This window comes from Bos indicus, chromosome 2 (assembly GCF_029378745.1).
Source record: "Bos indicus isolate NIAB-ARS_2022 breed Sahiwal x Tharparkar chromosome 2, NIAB-ARS_B.indTharparkar_mat_pri_1.0, whole genome shotgun sequence".
Lineage (NCBI taxonomy): Eukaryota > Metazoa > Chordata > Mammalia > Artiodactyla > Bovidae > Bos > Bos indicus.
In genome coordinates this window covers 113,628,449-113,644,165 of record NC_091761.1, presented here as the reverse complement: position 1 = coordinate 113,644,165, position 15,717 = coordinate 113,628,449, and the positions used below count along the sequence as shown (strand labels likewise).

The 15,717-nt window shown below is 41.2% G+C and overlaps 1 protein-coding gene across 1 annotated transcript in view; it reads right to left on the bottom strand.

Moving 5' to 3' along the window:
* The window catches only part of NYAP2 (neuronal tyrosine-phosphorylated phosphoinositide-3-kinase adaptor 2), a 321,945-nt gene that overhangs the window by 170,611 nt on the left and 135,617 nt on the right, over positions 1-15,717 (bottom strand). The window contains exon 3 of the mRNA XM_070773227.1: positions 12,977-13,278. Coding sequence (XP_070629328.1) covers positions 12,977-13,278 — 302 coding nt within the window. The remainder of the gene's footprint in view (positions 1-12,976; positions 13,279-15,717) is intronic.

Genomic DNA, 15,717 nt, shown 5'->3' with positions numbered 1-15,717 from the left:
ATGGGTGAATTTAACTCAGATGACCATTATGTCTACTACTATAGGCAAGAATCCCTCAGAAGAAATGGTGTAGCCATCATAGTCAACAAAAGAGTCTGAAATGCAGTACTTGGATGCAATCTCAAAAACGACAGAATGATCTCTGTTTGTTTCCAAGCCAAACCATTCAATATCACAGTAATCCAAGCCTAGGCCCTGACCAGTAATGCTGAAGAAGCTGAGGTTGAATAGTTCTATGAAGACGTACAAGACCTTCTGGAACTAATACCCAGAAAAGATGTGCCTTTCATCATAGGGGACTGGAATGAAAATTAGGAAGTCAAGAGATACCTGGAGTAACAGGCAAATTTGGCCTTGAAGTACAGAATGAAGCAGGGCAAAGGCTAACAGAGTTTTGCCAAGAGAACACACTAGTCATAGCAAACACCCTCTTCCAACAACACAAGAGAAGACTCTACACATGGACATCACCAGATGGTCAATACCAAAATCAGATTGATTATATTCTTTGCAGCCAAAGATGGAGAAGCTATATACAGTCAGCAAAAATAAGACCAGGAACTGACTGTGGCTCAGATCATGAACTCCTTATTGCCAAATTCAGATTTTAATTGAAGAAAGTAAGGAAAACCACTAGACCAGTCAGGTATGACCTAAATCAAATCTCTTTTGATTATACGGTAGAAGTGACAAATAGATTGAAGGGCTTAGATCTGATGGACAGAGTGCCTAAAGAACTATGGACAGAGGTTTGTGACATTGTATAGGAGGCAGTGATCAAGAACATTACCAAGAAAAAGAAATGCAAAAAGGCAAAATGGTTGTCTGAGGAGGGCTTACAAATAGCTGTGAAAAGAAGAGAAGCAAAAGACAAAGGAGAAAAGGAAAGGTAAACCCATTTGAATGCAGAGTTCCAAAGAATAGCAAGGAGAGAGAAGAAAGCCTTCCTCAGTGATCAGTGCAAAGAAATAGAGGAAAACAATAGAATGGGAAAGACTAGAGATCTCTTCAAGAAAATTAAAGATACCAAGAGAACATTTCATGCAAAGATGGGCGCAATAAAGGACAGAAATGGTATGGACCTAACAGAAGCAGAGGATATTAAGAAGAGGTGGCAAGAATACACAGAAGAACTATACAAAAAAGATTTTCATGACCCAGATGACCATGATGGGGTGATCAGTCACCTAGTGCCAGACATCCTGGAATGTGAAGTCAAGTGGGCCTTAGAAAGCAACACAAGAACGAAGCTAGTGGAGGTGAGAGAATTCCAGTTAGCTATTTCAAATCCTAAAAGATGATGCTGTGAAAGCACTGCACTCAGTATGCCAGAAAACTTGGAAAACTCAGCAGTGGCCACAGGACTGGAAAAGGTCAGTTTTCATTCCAATCCCAAAGAAAGGCAATGTCAAAGAATGTTCAAACTACCACGCAATTACACTCATCTCACTCACTAGCAAAGTAATGCTCAAAATTCTCCAAGCCAGGCTTCAACAGTACATGAACTGTGAACTTCCAGATGTTCAAGCTGGATTTAGAAAAGGCAGAGGAACCAGAGATCAAATTGCCAATATCCGTTGGATCATTGAGAAACCAAGAGAGTTCCAGAAAAACATCTACTTCTGCTTTATTGACTATACGAAAGCCTTTGACTGTGTGGATCACAGCATTCTTCAAGAGATGGGAATACCAGACCGCCTGACCTGCCTCCTGAGAAATATGTATGCAGGTTAAGAAGCAACAGTTAGAACTGGAAATGGAACAGACTGGTTCCAAATCAGGAAAGGAGTATGTTAAGGCTGTATATTTTCACCCTGCTTATTTCACTTGTATGCAGAGTACATCATGTGACATGCCAGGATGGATGAAGCACAAGCTGGAATCAAGATTGCTGGAAGAAATATCAATAACCTCAGATATGCAGAAGACACTACCCTTATGGCAGAAAGTGAAGAAGAACTAAATAGCCTCTTGATGAAAGTGAAAAAGGAGCGTGAAAAAGTTGGCTTAAAGCTCAACATTCAGAAAACTAAGATCATGGCATCTGGTCCAATCATTTCATGGGAAATAGATGGGGAAACAGTGGAAACAGTGTCAGATTTTATTTTGGGGGGCTCCAAAATCACTGCAGATGGTGATTGCAGCCATGAAATTAAAAGATGCTTACTCCTTGGAAGGAAAGTCATGACCAACCTAGACAGCATATTAAAAAGCAGAGGCATTACTTTGCCAATTAAGGTGCGTCTAGTCAAGGCTATGGTTTTTCCAGTGGTCGTGTATGGATGTGAAAGTTGGACTGTGAAGAAAGCTGAGCACCGAAGAATTGATGCTTTTGAACTGTGGTGTTGGAGAAGACTCTTGAGAGTCCCTTGGACTGCAAGGAGATCCAACCAGTCCATTCTAAAGGAGATCAGCCCTGGGTGTTCATTGGAAGGACTGATGCAGAAGCTGAAACTCCAATACCTTGGCTACCTGCTGTGTAGAACTGACTCATTTGAAAAAACCCTGATGCTGGGAAAAATTGAAGGCAGGAGGAGAAGGGGACAACAGATGATGAGATGGTTGGATGGCAACACTGACTCAATGGACATGAGTTTGAGTAAGCTCTGGGAGTTGGTGATGGACAGGAAATCCTGGTGTGCTACAGTCCACGGGATTGCAAAGAGTCAGACATGACTGAATCACTGAACTGAACTGAGTACAGCACCAGGCTTTCCTGGTGACTTAGACAGTAAGGAATCTCCCTGCAATGCAGGAAAACCAGGTTCAAGCTCTGCGTTGGGAAATTCCCTGGAGAAGGGAATGATTACTGACTCCAGTATTCTTGCCTGGAGAATTCCATAGAAAGAGGAGCCTGTCAGGCTACAGTCCACGGGGTTGCAAAAGTCAGACATGACTCAGTGACTAAGCTCAGTATAGCAATAGAATACTCCACAATCAATGCCATGATCAGAACAGATACTCAGGAAGTTTGAGCTTATTGGTCTCTTGTGGAAGATGCTATCAGTAGCAACAAAATAGATAAAAATCGTCTTATGAATTTCAGACACTGAGACCAATCAGACCAAATTCAGAGTGTTACTGAAAGGGTGTTGGGTGAGACCAGAAAGAGGTAGGGTAGTTCTCTGGACTAGAATCAACAGCCAGGACCAAGAGAAAGATGATTTGACTTACAAATAGTTTCATTCATGGGCCTCGGGGTACGTTTAGAAAAAGACACGCTGGAGTCATACAACTCTGTCTCTGTCTGAGCAGTCTGGTTTGACAGATGGCTTTTACACCAGGAAGCCTAGCAACTTCTGATTCTGTCAACCTGGAAAGTGAAACCTAGGAATGTGGGGCTTCAGTGACAATTCCCCACGTCTCATCCCATCAAAGCAACAAGAACACACTAGAACACTACCCAGTGCCAAAACGGTGAAGATTTCAAGAGCTTGTTTTCCGCTTTCCTTGTGTTTCATTAGTGTGGTGCTAAATGGAGCTTTGAAGGCTTCTAGAAAGCCTGCTGTGAACTACAAGTGCCACTTGTTACATGAAAAAAAGGCACTAAGCCTGCAAGTTGCAGTCATTTAAATGAGTCATTGAAAACACCACTGAAAAGCCATCACTGAGTCCTTTGAAAGAACAAAAACTGCTGGCAAGAAAGGACAGATCCTCTCAGGAAAAGATCCACACAAATTCAGAAAGAGTTAAGCAGATATTCAAGAGATCTAACATGTCAGCATTTTCTGGGCTTCTATCGTCTCATTTACTTTCAAAGTCTGACCTGGGGAATCTGGAAAACCACCAGCACTGTCTTAGTGGTAAAGAATCTGTCTGCAATGCAGGAGATGCAAAAGTCATAGGTTTGATCTCTGGGTCAGAAAGATCTCCTGGAGGAGGGCATGATAACCTACTCCAGTATTCTTGCCTGGGAAATTCCATGGACAGAGGAGTGTAGTGGGCTACAGTCCATAGGATCATAAAGAGTCAGACATGACTGAAGAGACTGAGCACGCACACACTGAAAAGGACAGCAAGGTTGCTGAGGATCTGCTCTTCTCCAGGCTGTAAGCTATGTGCTTTGCCAATGAATTTTACCCCACTTTTTCTGCCCAATAATTTAGTAAAATGGATTCTTTTTCTATCGCTACAATAACAGATTATCACAAATACAGCAGCTTGAAAATCAGTACCCCTCTATTAACTCTTGGTTCTATACATCAGAAGTCTGGATGTGGCCGGGCTTCCTTCATAGCTCAGTTGTAAATAATCCACCTGCAATGCAGGAGACCCTGGGTTGATTCCTGGGTCAGGAGGATCCACTGGAGAAGGGATAGGCTACCCACTCCAGTATTCTTAGGCTTCCCTTGTGACTCAGCTGGTAAAGAATCTGTCTGCAATGCAGAAGACCTGGGTTTGATCCCTGGGTTGGGAACATCCACTGGAGAAGGGAAAGGCTACCCACTCCAGTATTCTGGCCTGGAGAATTCCATGGACTGTATAGTCCATGGGGTCTCAAAGAGTAGGACATGACTGAGTGACTTTCACTTTCACTGGGCATGGCTGGAACCTGGCCATGGAACCCTTCTGGAACCCAGAAGGTTGGGATCTCTGTTCAGGTCCCACTAGCTGAAATCGAGGTGGCAGCCAGGCTACATTTTTGGAGATTCTAGAAGAAACTCTACTTCTAAGCTGAGTATTGTTGTTGGTGGAATTCAGATCCTGTAGTTATAGAACTGAAGTCCCTGTTTCCTTGCTGGCTTTTAGCCAGAGACTACGCTCAGTTGTTAGAGACCACCCGCATTCCTTGACTTTAAAGACCCTGATGCTAGGAAAGATTGAGGGCAGGAAGAGAAGAGGATGACAGAGAATGAGGTGATTAGATGGCATCATCAACTCAATGGACATGAGTTTGAGCAAACTCTGGGAGATAGTAAAGGACTGAGAAGCCTCACATGCTGCAGACCATGGGCTTGCAAAGACTCAGAAACGACTAGGTGACTGAACAACAACAAACAACAACACACTCCTTGCCACACGGCCCCCTAATCTTAAGGCCACCAATGGTATGAAAGTTCCAGGGAATATCCAAGGTGAGTATACGAGGGAGTGGAGAATCCTGGATAAAAATCTTGGACAAGATTCTATCCACCGCCTAAGACCAATATTGCTATTCCCATTGTACAGATGAGAAAACTGTGTCTGTGAGAGAGAGTGTATTACTTGTTGGCAGCACTGATATGAAACCAATGTCTGTTTCCCTATGAAGCCCATATTTTTCTAATATTTCATGCTGAGTCATAAAAGGCACAGTCTAATTTTTATAAATATCTTGTAAGGATTAGAAATCTGGGCTAGTCACTGAGAAAAGCAAAACCAAGTTTATGGCTGGCTCTGACTGGGGCTTAATCAAGTTCCCAAACTGGAATTCTGACCTGGAAAATTTGTAAATTCCCCAACATAAATATTACATTCAACTTGTTTCTCCTCTCCCCTCAAATGCTTATAGGTTGCCTACAAAGCTGTACATTGGTACAAAATCAAATACAGGCATCTTTAAATTGTTAGCACTGAACAATGAAAGAACAGCAAATATTCTTTGTAGGACAAAAACACATTATTAAAATGTGCTTAACTGTTTCTTCCAGAGTTAAACAACTAATTACATGCTCACGTGGCTGTCATGCCAGATTTTCTGTTTTCTAGAAAATATTCCTGTAAATCAGTGCTGAGAAACTTGTATGCAAGTCAAGAAGCAACAGTTAGAACCAGACACAAGAGTTTGAGCAAGCTTTGGGAGATGGTGAAGTACAGGGGGGTTACAAAGAGTTGGACACGACTGAGTAACTGAACGACAACAACAACAGATCAGTGCTTGCCTCATGGTGTAAATAGAGGGAAATAGGCTGAGCTAGAGAATTGGAAACAAAATTGGTTGTAAGTAACATGAAGGAAGAGCTCCCCATGTGGCAATAGTGGTAAAGAACCTGCCTGCCAATGCACGAGACATAACAGACACAGGTTCAATCCCTGGGTCAGGAAGATCCTCTGGAAGAGGGCATGGCATCCCATTCCAATGTTCTTGCCTGGAGAATCCCATGGACAGAGGAGTCTAGTGGGCTTACATTCCATGGGGTTGTGGAGTCGAACACAACTGAAGTGACTGAGCACATACAAAGAACATAAAGGAAAGGACCATTTCTATTTTGTTCACTGCTGGATTTCCCTACAACCAAGTAGACACTCAAAGAATTGGCAGAATAAAGAAAGAAAGGAAAAGCAACATTGCTGAAGATTGTCATCTATTTTGGTAATCTTGAAAGAGGGATTTGCATTTCTTTTTTTTTAAGGCAGTGACCCTATAATGAATTTAGTCTTCCTTTGGTTCTGGCTCAACCTCACAGTTCAAGTTTTTGAGGACACGTTGTGATTCCAAATGTTTCTGCATGTATTCCAAATTCTGATTCATAGACATGACTCTAACAAATATATCTAGAAGGTAATATCAGAAACCAGGAGAACCATCCTAATTCATTGTCTTCTGAAGATAATCATGAAGCAATATAATAAACTAAGTGTTGACAATTACTTGAAAGAAGAATTTAAAACAAAAGAAAGTTAAGAACACTTAGTTTTGAAGGTGTGTGAGAAATGGTGAAGAGGGTTAAGAAGAACAGACTTCCAGTAAGTCCTGGGAATGGAATGTACAGCATAGTGACTACAGTTAATAATACTGTATTGCATACTTAAAAGCTGCTAAGAGAATAAATTCTAAAAGTTCTTGTCACCAAAAAGTAGGTAATATGTATGGTGATGGATGCTAACTAGATTTATCGTGGTGATCATTATGCAACATATCCAAATATTCAATCAATATGTTGTACAGCCAAAACTAACATAATGCGTGCATGCTCAGTTGCTTCAGTTGTATCTGATTCTTTGCGACCTTATGGACTGTAGGCCACCAGGCTCCTCTGTCCATGGAATTCTCAAGGTAAGAATACTGGAATAGGTGGCCATGCCCTCCTCCAAAGGATCTTCCTGACCCAGGGATCGAACCCATGTCTCTTAACATCGCCTGCATTGGCAGTCTGATTCTTTTCCACTAGGTCCATCTGGGAAGCACCAACTAACATAATGGTATACCTTAATTATACTTCAAAAAAGAATACTTAAGTTTTTTAATGGAGTCTAAAGTATAGAAATACTTGATTTAATAAAAATATGTTTTCTTCATTACACTAAACATATTAATGTCATGCTATTATGAAGAGTTTATACAACCAGAAAATATTTCTCTGTTTATTTGGGTCATTGTGTAAAAATTTTAAGCCTAACATATAAGATATGTGTGTATGGCTTTTCCTTTCCTGTCTTACATATTTATTAATTTATTTGATTTTACTGGAGTGTAGTTGATTTACAATGTTGTGTTAATTTCGGGTGTAAAGTGATTCAGTGATGCACATACATATATTCACTCTTTTTTGGATTCTTTTCTCATGTAAGTTATCAGAGAATATTGAGTAGAGTTCCCTGTGCTATATAGAGATCCTTGTTGGTTATCTGCCATACATATAGTAGTGTGTATATGTTCATCCCAAACTCATGTTATCCCTCCCCCACATACATTTCCCCATCATTAACCATAGTTTGTTTCTGATGTCTTTAAGTCTGTTTCTGTTTGTAAACTATATGTCAATAAAAACGAAAAGATGGACAAATTCTTAGAAAGGTACAACCTTCTAAGATTGAAACAGGAAGAAATAGAAAATATGAACAGACCAATAACAGGTACTGAAATTGAAACAGTGATTTAAAAACTTCCAGCTAACAAAAGTCCAGGTCCAGATGGCTTTACAGGTGAATTCTCTCAAACATTTAGAGAAGACTTAACACCTATCTTTCTAAAATTTTCCCCCAAAAAAATTGCAGAAGAAGGAACACTCCCAAGGTCATTCTGCAAGGACACTATCACCCTGATGTCAAAACCAGAAGAAGATATCACAAAAAAGAAAATTACAGACCAAGATGAGGGCTTCCCTAGTGGCTCAGATGGTAAAGAGTTTGTGTGCAATTAAGGAGACGGGGGTTCAAGCCCTGGATCAGGAAGATCCCCGGGAGAAGAGAATGGCAACCCACTCCAGTATTCTTGCCTGGAGAACTCCATGGACAGAGGAGACTGGCAGGCTATAATCCATGGGGTCAAAAAGAGTTGGACATGACTGAGTGACTAACATTTTGATCACTGATGAACGTAGATGCAAAATTCTCTAGAAAATACTAGCAAACTGAATCCAACAAAACATTAAAAGTATCATACAATGCAATCAAGTGGGACTTATCCAAGGAATACAAGGATTCTTCAATATCTGCAAATCAGTGAGAGACAGCACAGTAACAAACTGAAAAATAAAAACCATATGATCATCTCAACAGATGTGAAAGAAGTTTTTGATAAAATTCAACACCCATTGATAATAAAATCTCTTCCGAAAGTGGGCAAAGAGGGAACCAACCTCTGTATTTCTCCTATTTATTTTTAATATATGTGCTATGGGAAGATCTTCTGCAGAAGGGAATGGCAACCTACTCCAGTACTCTTGCCTGGAGAATCCCAAGGACAGAGAAGCCTGGCAGGCTACAGTTCACAAGGTTGGAAAGAGTCAGATACCCCTGAAGAAACTTAGCATGCGTGCACATGAAACCAAAATTTCATGTTATACTGGCCCGTTAAGAAGTCAATTCAGTTCAGTTCAGTTAATAAGTGTAAGTACACATTTAAAATCATATGAACTTACGTTTGCATAGCATTTTCTTTTTACCATGCACAGTTGTGGGCATTAGCCAACTGTATGGTCATAAGGCTGTGAGAGGGGCAGGGTATGATTAGTTTTCAGTGCCTCATCATCATTTTAAAGGTGAAGAAACAGTCTCATTAGATCACTGTCTCAAAGTCAATGTTTGCTTATAGATTCTAAGCACAGTCTCTTTTGCCTGCACCACAGAGCATCTCTGCGAATGACTCTATTAAGAAATGAAATACGTGTTGACCTGAGCAATGGGAATGGAGAATGTGAGTTTGCACAATTACTGCTCTTTCCTGCATCCTACAGATGTAGTTGTCAGGTCTCTCATCCTTTCTAGTTAGCTCCTTTTGCTTCATCTAATCTTTCCTCAAACTCAGCAGGTATTACACTGAAGCAATAGAAAGAGCAATTAAAATATCTATTGCATATTTATGGTCAATTTATCTTCTCTACTGTATACATTTTGAAATGTATCATTATGAAAGATCTTAAAATAGAATTGCAAATATATGTTTTCAGTATGACACAATTATAATTTTTAAAAGCTAAATTATACTTTTCCTGGTATGTGATTTTTTTGTTTGTGTTCATCATTAAACTATTTCTTTCCTACTCTGAAAGCTGTTTTGCTACAAGGCCATTTCCTTTTTACTTTCATCCTCAGGGAAGTCATAATCCCTGACTTAAATAGAAGCTGGTTACCATGGAAATCATTCTAATGCCCCAGAATCAATATTTTGACTTTGCTGACATTTAATGTAAAAAGAAAAGACAAACTAAGATTTATAAAAGTCACTCTTCATCTTTGTTATAATTCTGAAAGCTAGAAAAATTGTAAAGAAAACATATGCTCCATAATGAAGTCCAGTTAACTCACAATTATAAAGAGTTGAGGATTCGTAAAAGAACAATCTACATAGTTACATAATTTTCACTTTGAGTACACACATATGAATACATGCATTTGGACTCAAGATTTTTCTCCCATCTTTGAACTGAGCTCTGTCTCTCCTGTTATTGAAGTCATACCTTGGTAAAAGAGATTTGAATATATCCAGTTCTGCAGTTGCCTTTTGATTAAGTGCTCCAAAGAGAAGCTGAAATTTGCATTGAAAAATCACTCTTCTATAAAAGTTGACCATTTCTGCACTGAATCTTAATAGTCCTTCTGGTCCACTGACCATCCTCAAAGAGGCACTACAGCTGAAGGCTCTTTAACCGCCCTAGAAGTCCTTTTGAGGAGAGATGTTGAACTTGAACTTAGTGTTTAATAAGCCTTACGGACCATAAGGTAGTTTTCCAAGTCTGAGATAAGCTTTTGCTACTGCTTTAATTTACTCACTGTCTTCTCTTCTGCCTCAGAAGTAATAAAGATAACAGACTTCCTGTCTTCTCTTTGATAATGAGCTATTTAGAGCCTTAAATCTTGATATGGTGAAGGGATCTGAGAGACTTATGAGTTTCTCTATCTCAGGATTTAGCTACCTGAAGCATCTCAAATGAATGGCAATCAGTTCTGTCTTTAAGACAATTGAATCACCACTCAAATATTTCTTCTGTGGGGCAATCATAATTTTCCACATGACCACTCTGAAGACCCCAAGCTCCCCTCCCCAGGGAGGGGACTATTTTGAGATGTGTATGTTACACTGCTTCCATGGGTATTTCCAGCACTGTTACCTCACCTGATAACACACCCTTTTACTGGCTGCTCACCTAGTCTGATTCCTTTTCGCTTCCCCTTCCAATGGTTCTTTTATCCCCCTTTATTCTTGAATCGTTTTAGATTACATTCAGGCCCTCATCATTCAGAGACCATTGTTCTAAATCATAATCTGCTTTTGAAAACAATGCAATGTAATTGATTATGTAGTTTTCTGCCAGTACAAGTAAGAAGAGGTGACTTCTGGAAATAACCTCATACACTATAAAGAGAAACAAAAGGCACCATGTATCAATATCAGGGAAAACTTAGGAGCAATATTTAAAATTTATAAAACGCAGATCTCTAGAGCCTTTTAGTTTATTAACACTATCTCTAAAACATCTGTGAGTTACAAGTTGAAGGACATACTGATGACCTTGAATCATGAGAAAAAAAGACTCAGAATTCAAATCTGTTTCAAGGTGGAGGAACAAAAGAGTTACACAAATAGACACCCCCTCACTCACACTCACACACACACACACACAAACACACACACACACACACAACCCTTCATTGCAGTGTGATTGATTACAGCAGAACAGTCTGGAACCAATCTGGTGTGTTGAGTATTAGCCACTCAGTCGTGTCTGACTCTGAGGCCCCATGGGCTGTAGCCTGCCAGGCTCCTATGTCCATGGAATTCTTCAGGCAAGAATACTGGAGTGGGTTGCCATTCCCTTCTCCAGGGGATCTTCCTGACCCAGGGATTAAACCCAGGTCTCCTGCATTGCAGGCAGATTCTTTACCATCTGAGTCACCAGGGAAGCCCAACTAAGACTTCATCAAAGATAACAATTGCACAAAGTACCATGATGTTCATGCCCTTCCTTAAAACCAGCGTTTCCCAGCAAACTGAATGCCATGGAAAATAATCACAAGAAAACAAGTGAAAATATAAAGCACAAAACTATGCACTAGGATTTCAATTTTGTAAATATGCACAAATGCATATTATTTACACATATAATCTCACACACATACCCACAATTGTGATGTATTTCTGACTGTATATGAAGTAGAAGAAACTGAGCCTAAGTGGAGATTTTCCCTGAAGAAAGTATGGATTAGCTCAATCTCCAGGCATTTATTTGTATTCTTCAATATTCTCTGCAGCTTTTGCTTTCTGGCTACATATGCCGTTGGATACTGATACAGGTGAAAGGTAAGATGAAGATGTTAGAAGTGATGGAATATGCTTCGTGGGTAACCATAACGTAGGCTAGGTTTACATTTCTGTGGGAGGATTAGACCACAAGATGAGGGAGTTTTTGTGAAGGACGGGGGAGCCTAAGTGACAAAGAAACCTGCCCAGTTAAGGAAAGGACCAGCTGGCGTCCACTCTTTGTTGCAAGCTACTGGGAAACTTGGAATACCAGGTGCTCACGTGAGCCACTGGGGAAGAATGTCAGGGACAGTCAGGGTAAGAGAAAGACCATGGGACCTGGAGGAAACATGCTCTCAAGCCAGTCCTGTCAGCACTGGATGCCCTGAAGCATCTTCCACAACTCACACAACAATCTGAATGCACCTGTATCAAAACTCACTTGGGACTACTCGCCCTGCAAGGGACTCTCGGGGAAATTTCAGGAAAGCTGAAACTGACTTATTCAAGCAAGGCTAAAGTACCAGTGAGATCTGGGGTTAATCTGACCTAATTTATAATTATAGACCAAAAAAGAGACTAAGATATATTTGAATTATGTACTTCATGGCTGAGAAAAAAATGTAGATATGGTAAAAACAGAAGACAGGGATTGAAGTAGAGGCTACAAATGTACACACATACATGCATAAATTCAAATTTACTGGAAGTACACCAAAATGATTAAGAAATGATTATTTCTAAAGATGATTACGATTTTTCTTTTTTATATTTTCTGGCATTACAAAGCCCCCCATTATGATTTCATGATGCGTCCAATTGTGCTAAGTTGCTCAGTCATGTCCCACACTTTTACAACCCTAAGGACTGCAGTCTGCCAGGCTCCTCTGTCCAGGGGATGGATTCTCCAGGCAAGAATACTGGAGTGAGTTGCCATTCCCTCCTCCAGGGGATCTTCCCTACCCAGGGATCCAACCTGCCTCTCACCTCCCGTGCAATGGCAGGTGAGTTCTTTACCACTAGCACCACCTGGGAATCTCATAATACTTCTATAATTATACAAGTAATAGGAATAAAAGCAAGAAAATATAGATTTTAGATATACTTCTAGGCAAAATAATTTCCTAATGATTCAAAGCCCCTTAAAGGGGGCTAGAAAACACATCCTTTTCAGGTGATATAAATTAAATATATTGTGGGAGGTGTCATTTGGCAACACTGCAATGAACAGCCATTGCCCCTGGATTCTTCTTTTCTAAGACTTAAGGTGGAAGAGACAAGATCATGTGACCCAGGCAAATGCTGGTGGATATACGGGCCTGGACACTTGGTGTGAAGCCTCTTTCTAGGTGAAATGGGCCTGGCTGGTTTTACCTTCAGTCCGCTCGGGGCCTTTCCCGCTCTTACTGGCCGCCGTACTGTTGACCGTCTCAGATGACGTGCTCAGCTTGGTACTGGGGTCCCGCTTGGGCTTGGGGGGTGGTTGTCTCCGGGAGCCACAGCTGCTGTCGTCGTCTGTGCCCCCGACCGAATGCAGCGACTGCGACCTGACGGAGAAGCCACTGGAGCAAGGGTGGGGCAGCCGGTCCTGGGGCGCAGGCATTGTCATGAATCCCATGCGGAAGTGTTTGCCCACGTAAGTTCCTTCGTGGCCTCGCCCCACTTCTCCACCTATGCTGTAAGAGAAAGAGGAAACCAGTGCCAGGTGAGCCAGGATGGGCAAGGTCATGGGCACAGGTGTATCTATAACTGATGACAGTTCACGTTTTAGCTTGAGACTGGTGAAGAAACATTTCCAACAATGTGAATATATTCTATACTTTGGCATTCAATATGATGTTAAAGCATGATTTAACCGTTATCAGAAATTCTGCTATACTGGTATTCAGATACTCAAAAATTGGAATCCAAAAAAAAAAAGCCCCAAAGTACCACATAGAACATTTCATCTTCAATTGTCTTTCTTTACTTTCAGGTAAATCTTGTTAGACACTTCAGTTCAGTTCAGTCGTTCAGTCCTGTCTGACTCTTTGCGACCCCATGAATTGCAGCATGCCAGGCCTCCCTGTCCATCACCAACTCCTGGAGTTTACTCAGACTCATGTCCATCAAATCAATGATGTCATCCAGCCATCTCATCCTCTGTCGTCCCCTTTTCCTCCTGCCCCCAATCCCTCCCAGCATCAGAGTCTTTTCCAATGAGTCAACACTTCTCATGAGGTGGCCAGAGTATTGGAGTTTCAGTTTTAGCATCAGTCTTTCCAAAGAACACCTAGACAGCATATTAAAAAACAGAGACATTACTTTGCCAACAAAGGTCCATCTAGTCAAGGCTATGGTTTTTCCAGTAGTCATGTATGGATGTGAGACTTGGACTATAAAGAAAGCTGAGCACAGAAGAACTGATGTTTTTGAACTGTGGTGTTGGAGAAGTCTCTTGAGAGTCCCTTGGACTGCAAGGAGATCCAACCATTCCATCCTAAAGGAGATCAGTCCTGGGTGTTCATTGGAAGGACTGATGTTGAAGCTAAAACTCCAGTACTTTGGCCACCTGATGCGAAGAGCTAACTCATGGGAAAAGACCCTGATGCTAGGAAAGACTGAGGGCAGGAGAAGGGGACAACAGAGGATGAGATGGTTGGATGGCATCACCGACTCAACGGACATGAGTTTGGGTAAAGTCAGGAGTTGGTGATGGACAGAGAGGCTTGGCATACTACAGTCCATGGGGTCGCAAAGAGTCGGATACGACTGAGCAACTGAACTGAGATCTTGCCAGTGGCTTAAAAAGGAAACAAGAATCTGTGACAATGACTCGCAGACTACTTTTTCAGAAAAATTTTCTTGGGGTATAGTCGATTTAAAATGTTATGCTGGTTTTAGATGTGCAGCAAAGTTAATCAGTTATGCATAAACATATATCCATTCTTTTTTAAGATTCATTTCCCATAAGGCCATTATAGAGTATTGAGTTGAGTTCCCTGTGCTGTACAATAGGTCCTTATTAGTTATCTATTTTATATATACTTGGAGAAGGAAATGCCAACCCACTCCAATATTCTTGCTTGGAGAATTCCATGGACAGTAGAGCCTGGCAGGCTGCAGTCCATGGGGTTGCAAAGAGTTGGACACAACTGAGTGGACACAACTGACACATGACTGAGGTTGAGAGGGCAGCAACTGAATTTCTTTTCTACTTCGCAAGCTCATCCCTACTTTTACCTAGTTAGCATAAAGGGAAAAACAAAACAAACAGCAACCACAAAGGGGGTTCTGTTAGGAATACAAGGGGGGAGAAAGACAGGAATGTGTGAAGAAGCGAAGGAAGGAAGGAGGAAAAGAAGGAAGAAAGAAAGAAAGGGTGGGGAAATACTTGCTTAAATCAGTAAAATAATGGTCAATCTCTCTTCAGTTTCCAGAATCCTTTGGTTACACTAGTAACTTATTTCTACTAATAAATTAGTAGAGCAGCCAGGAGCAGCTGGGAGGAGCTACCCCAGCTGCTCAGGGGCGGCAGCCAAGAGGAGCTATCCCAAGTCCAAGGTAAGGAGCAGCAGCTGCGTTTTGCTGGAGCAGCCATGAAGAGATACCCCACATCCAAGGTAAGAGAAATCCAAGTAAGACAGTAAGCACTGAGAGAGGGCATCAGAGGGCAGACAGACTAAAACCACAATCACAGACAACTAGCCAATCTGATCACATGGACCACAGCTTGTCTAACTCAATGAAAATAAGCCAGGCCATGTGGGGCCACCCAAGATGGACTGGTCATGGTGGAGAGGTCTGATAGAATGTGGTTCACTTGAGAAGGGAATGGCAAACCACTTCAGTATTCTTGGCTTGAGAACCCCATAAACAGTATGAAAAGGCAAAAAGATAGGACACTGAAAGATGAACTCCCCAGGTCGGTAGATGCCCAAAAGGCTACTGGAGATCAGTGGAGAAATAACTCCAGAAAGAATGAAGGGATGGAGCCAAAGCAAAAACAACACCCAGTTGTGGGTGTCACTGGTGATAGAAGCAAGATCTGATGCTGTAAAGAGCAATATTGCATAGGAACCTGGAATGTTAGGTCCATGAATGAAGGCAAATTGGAAGTGGTCAAACAAGAGATG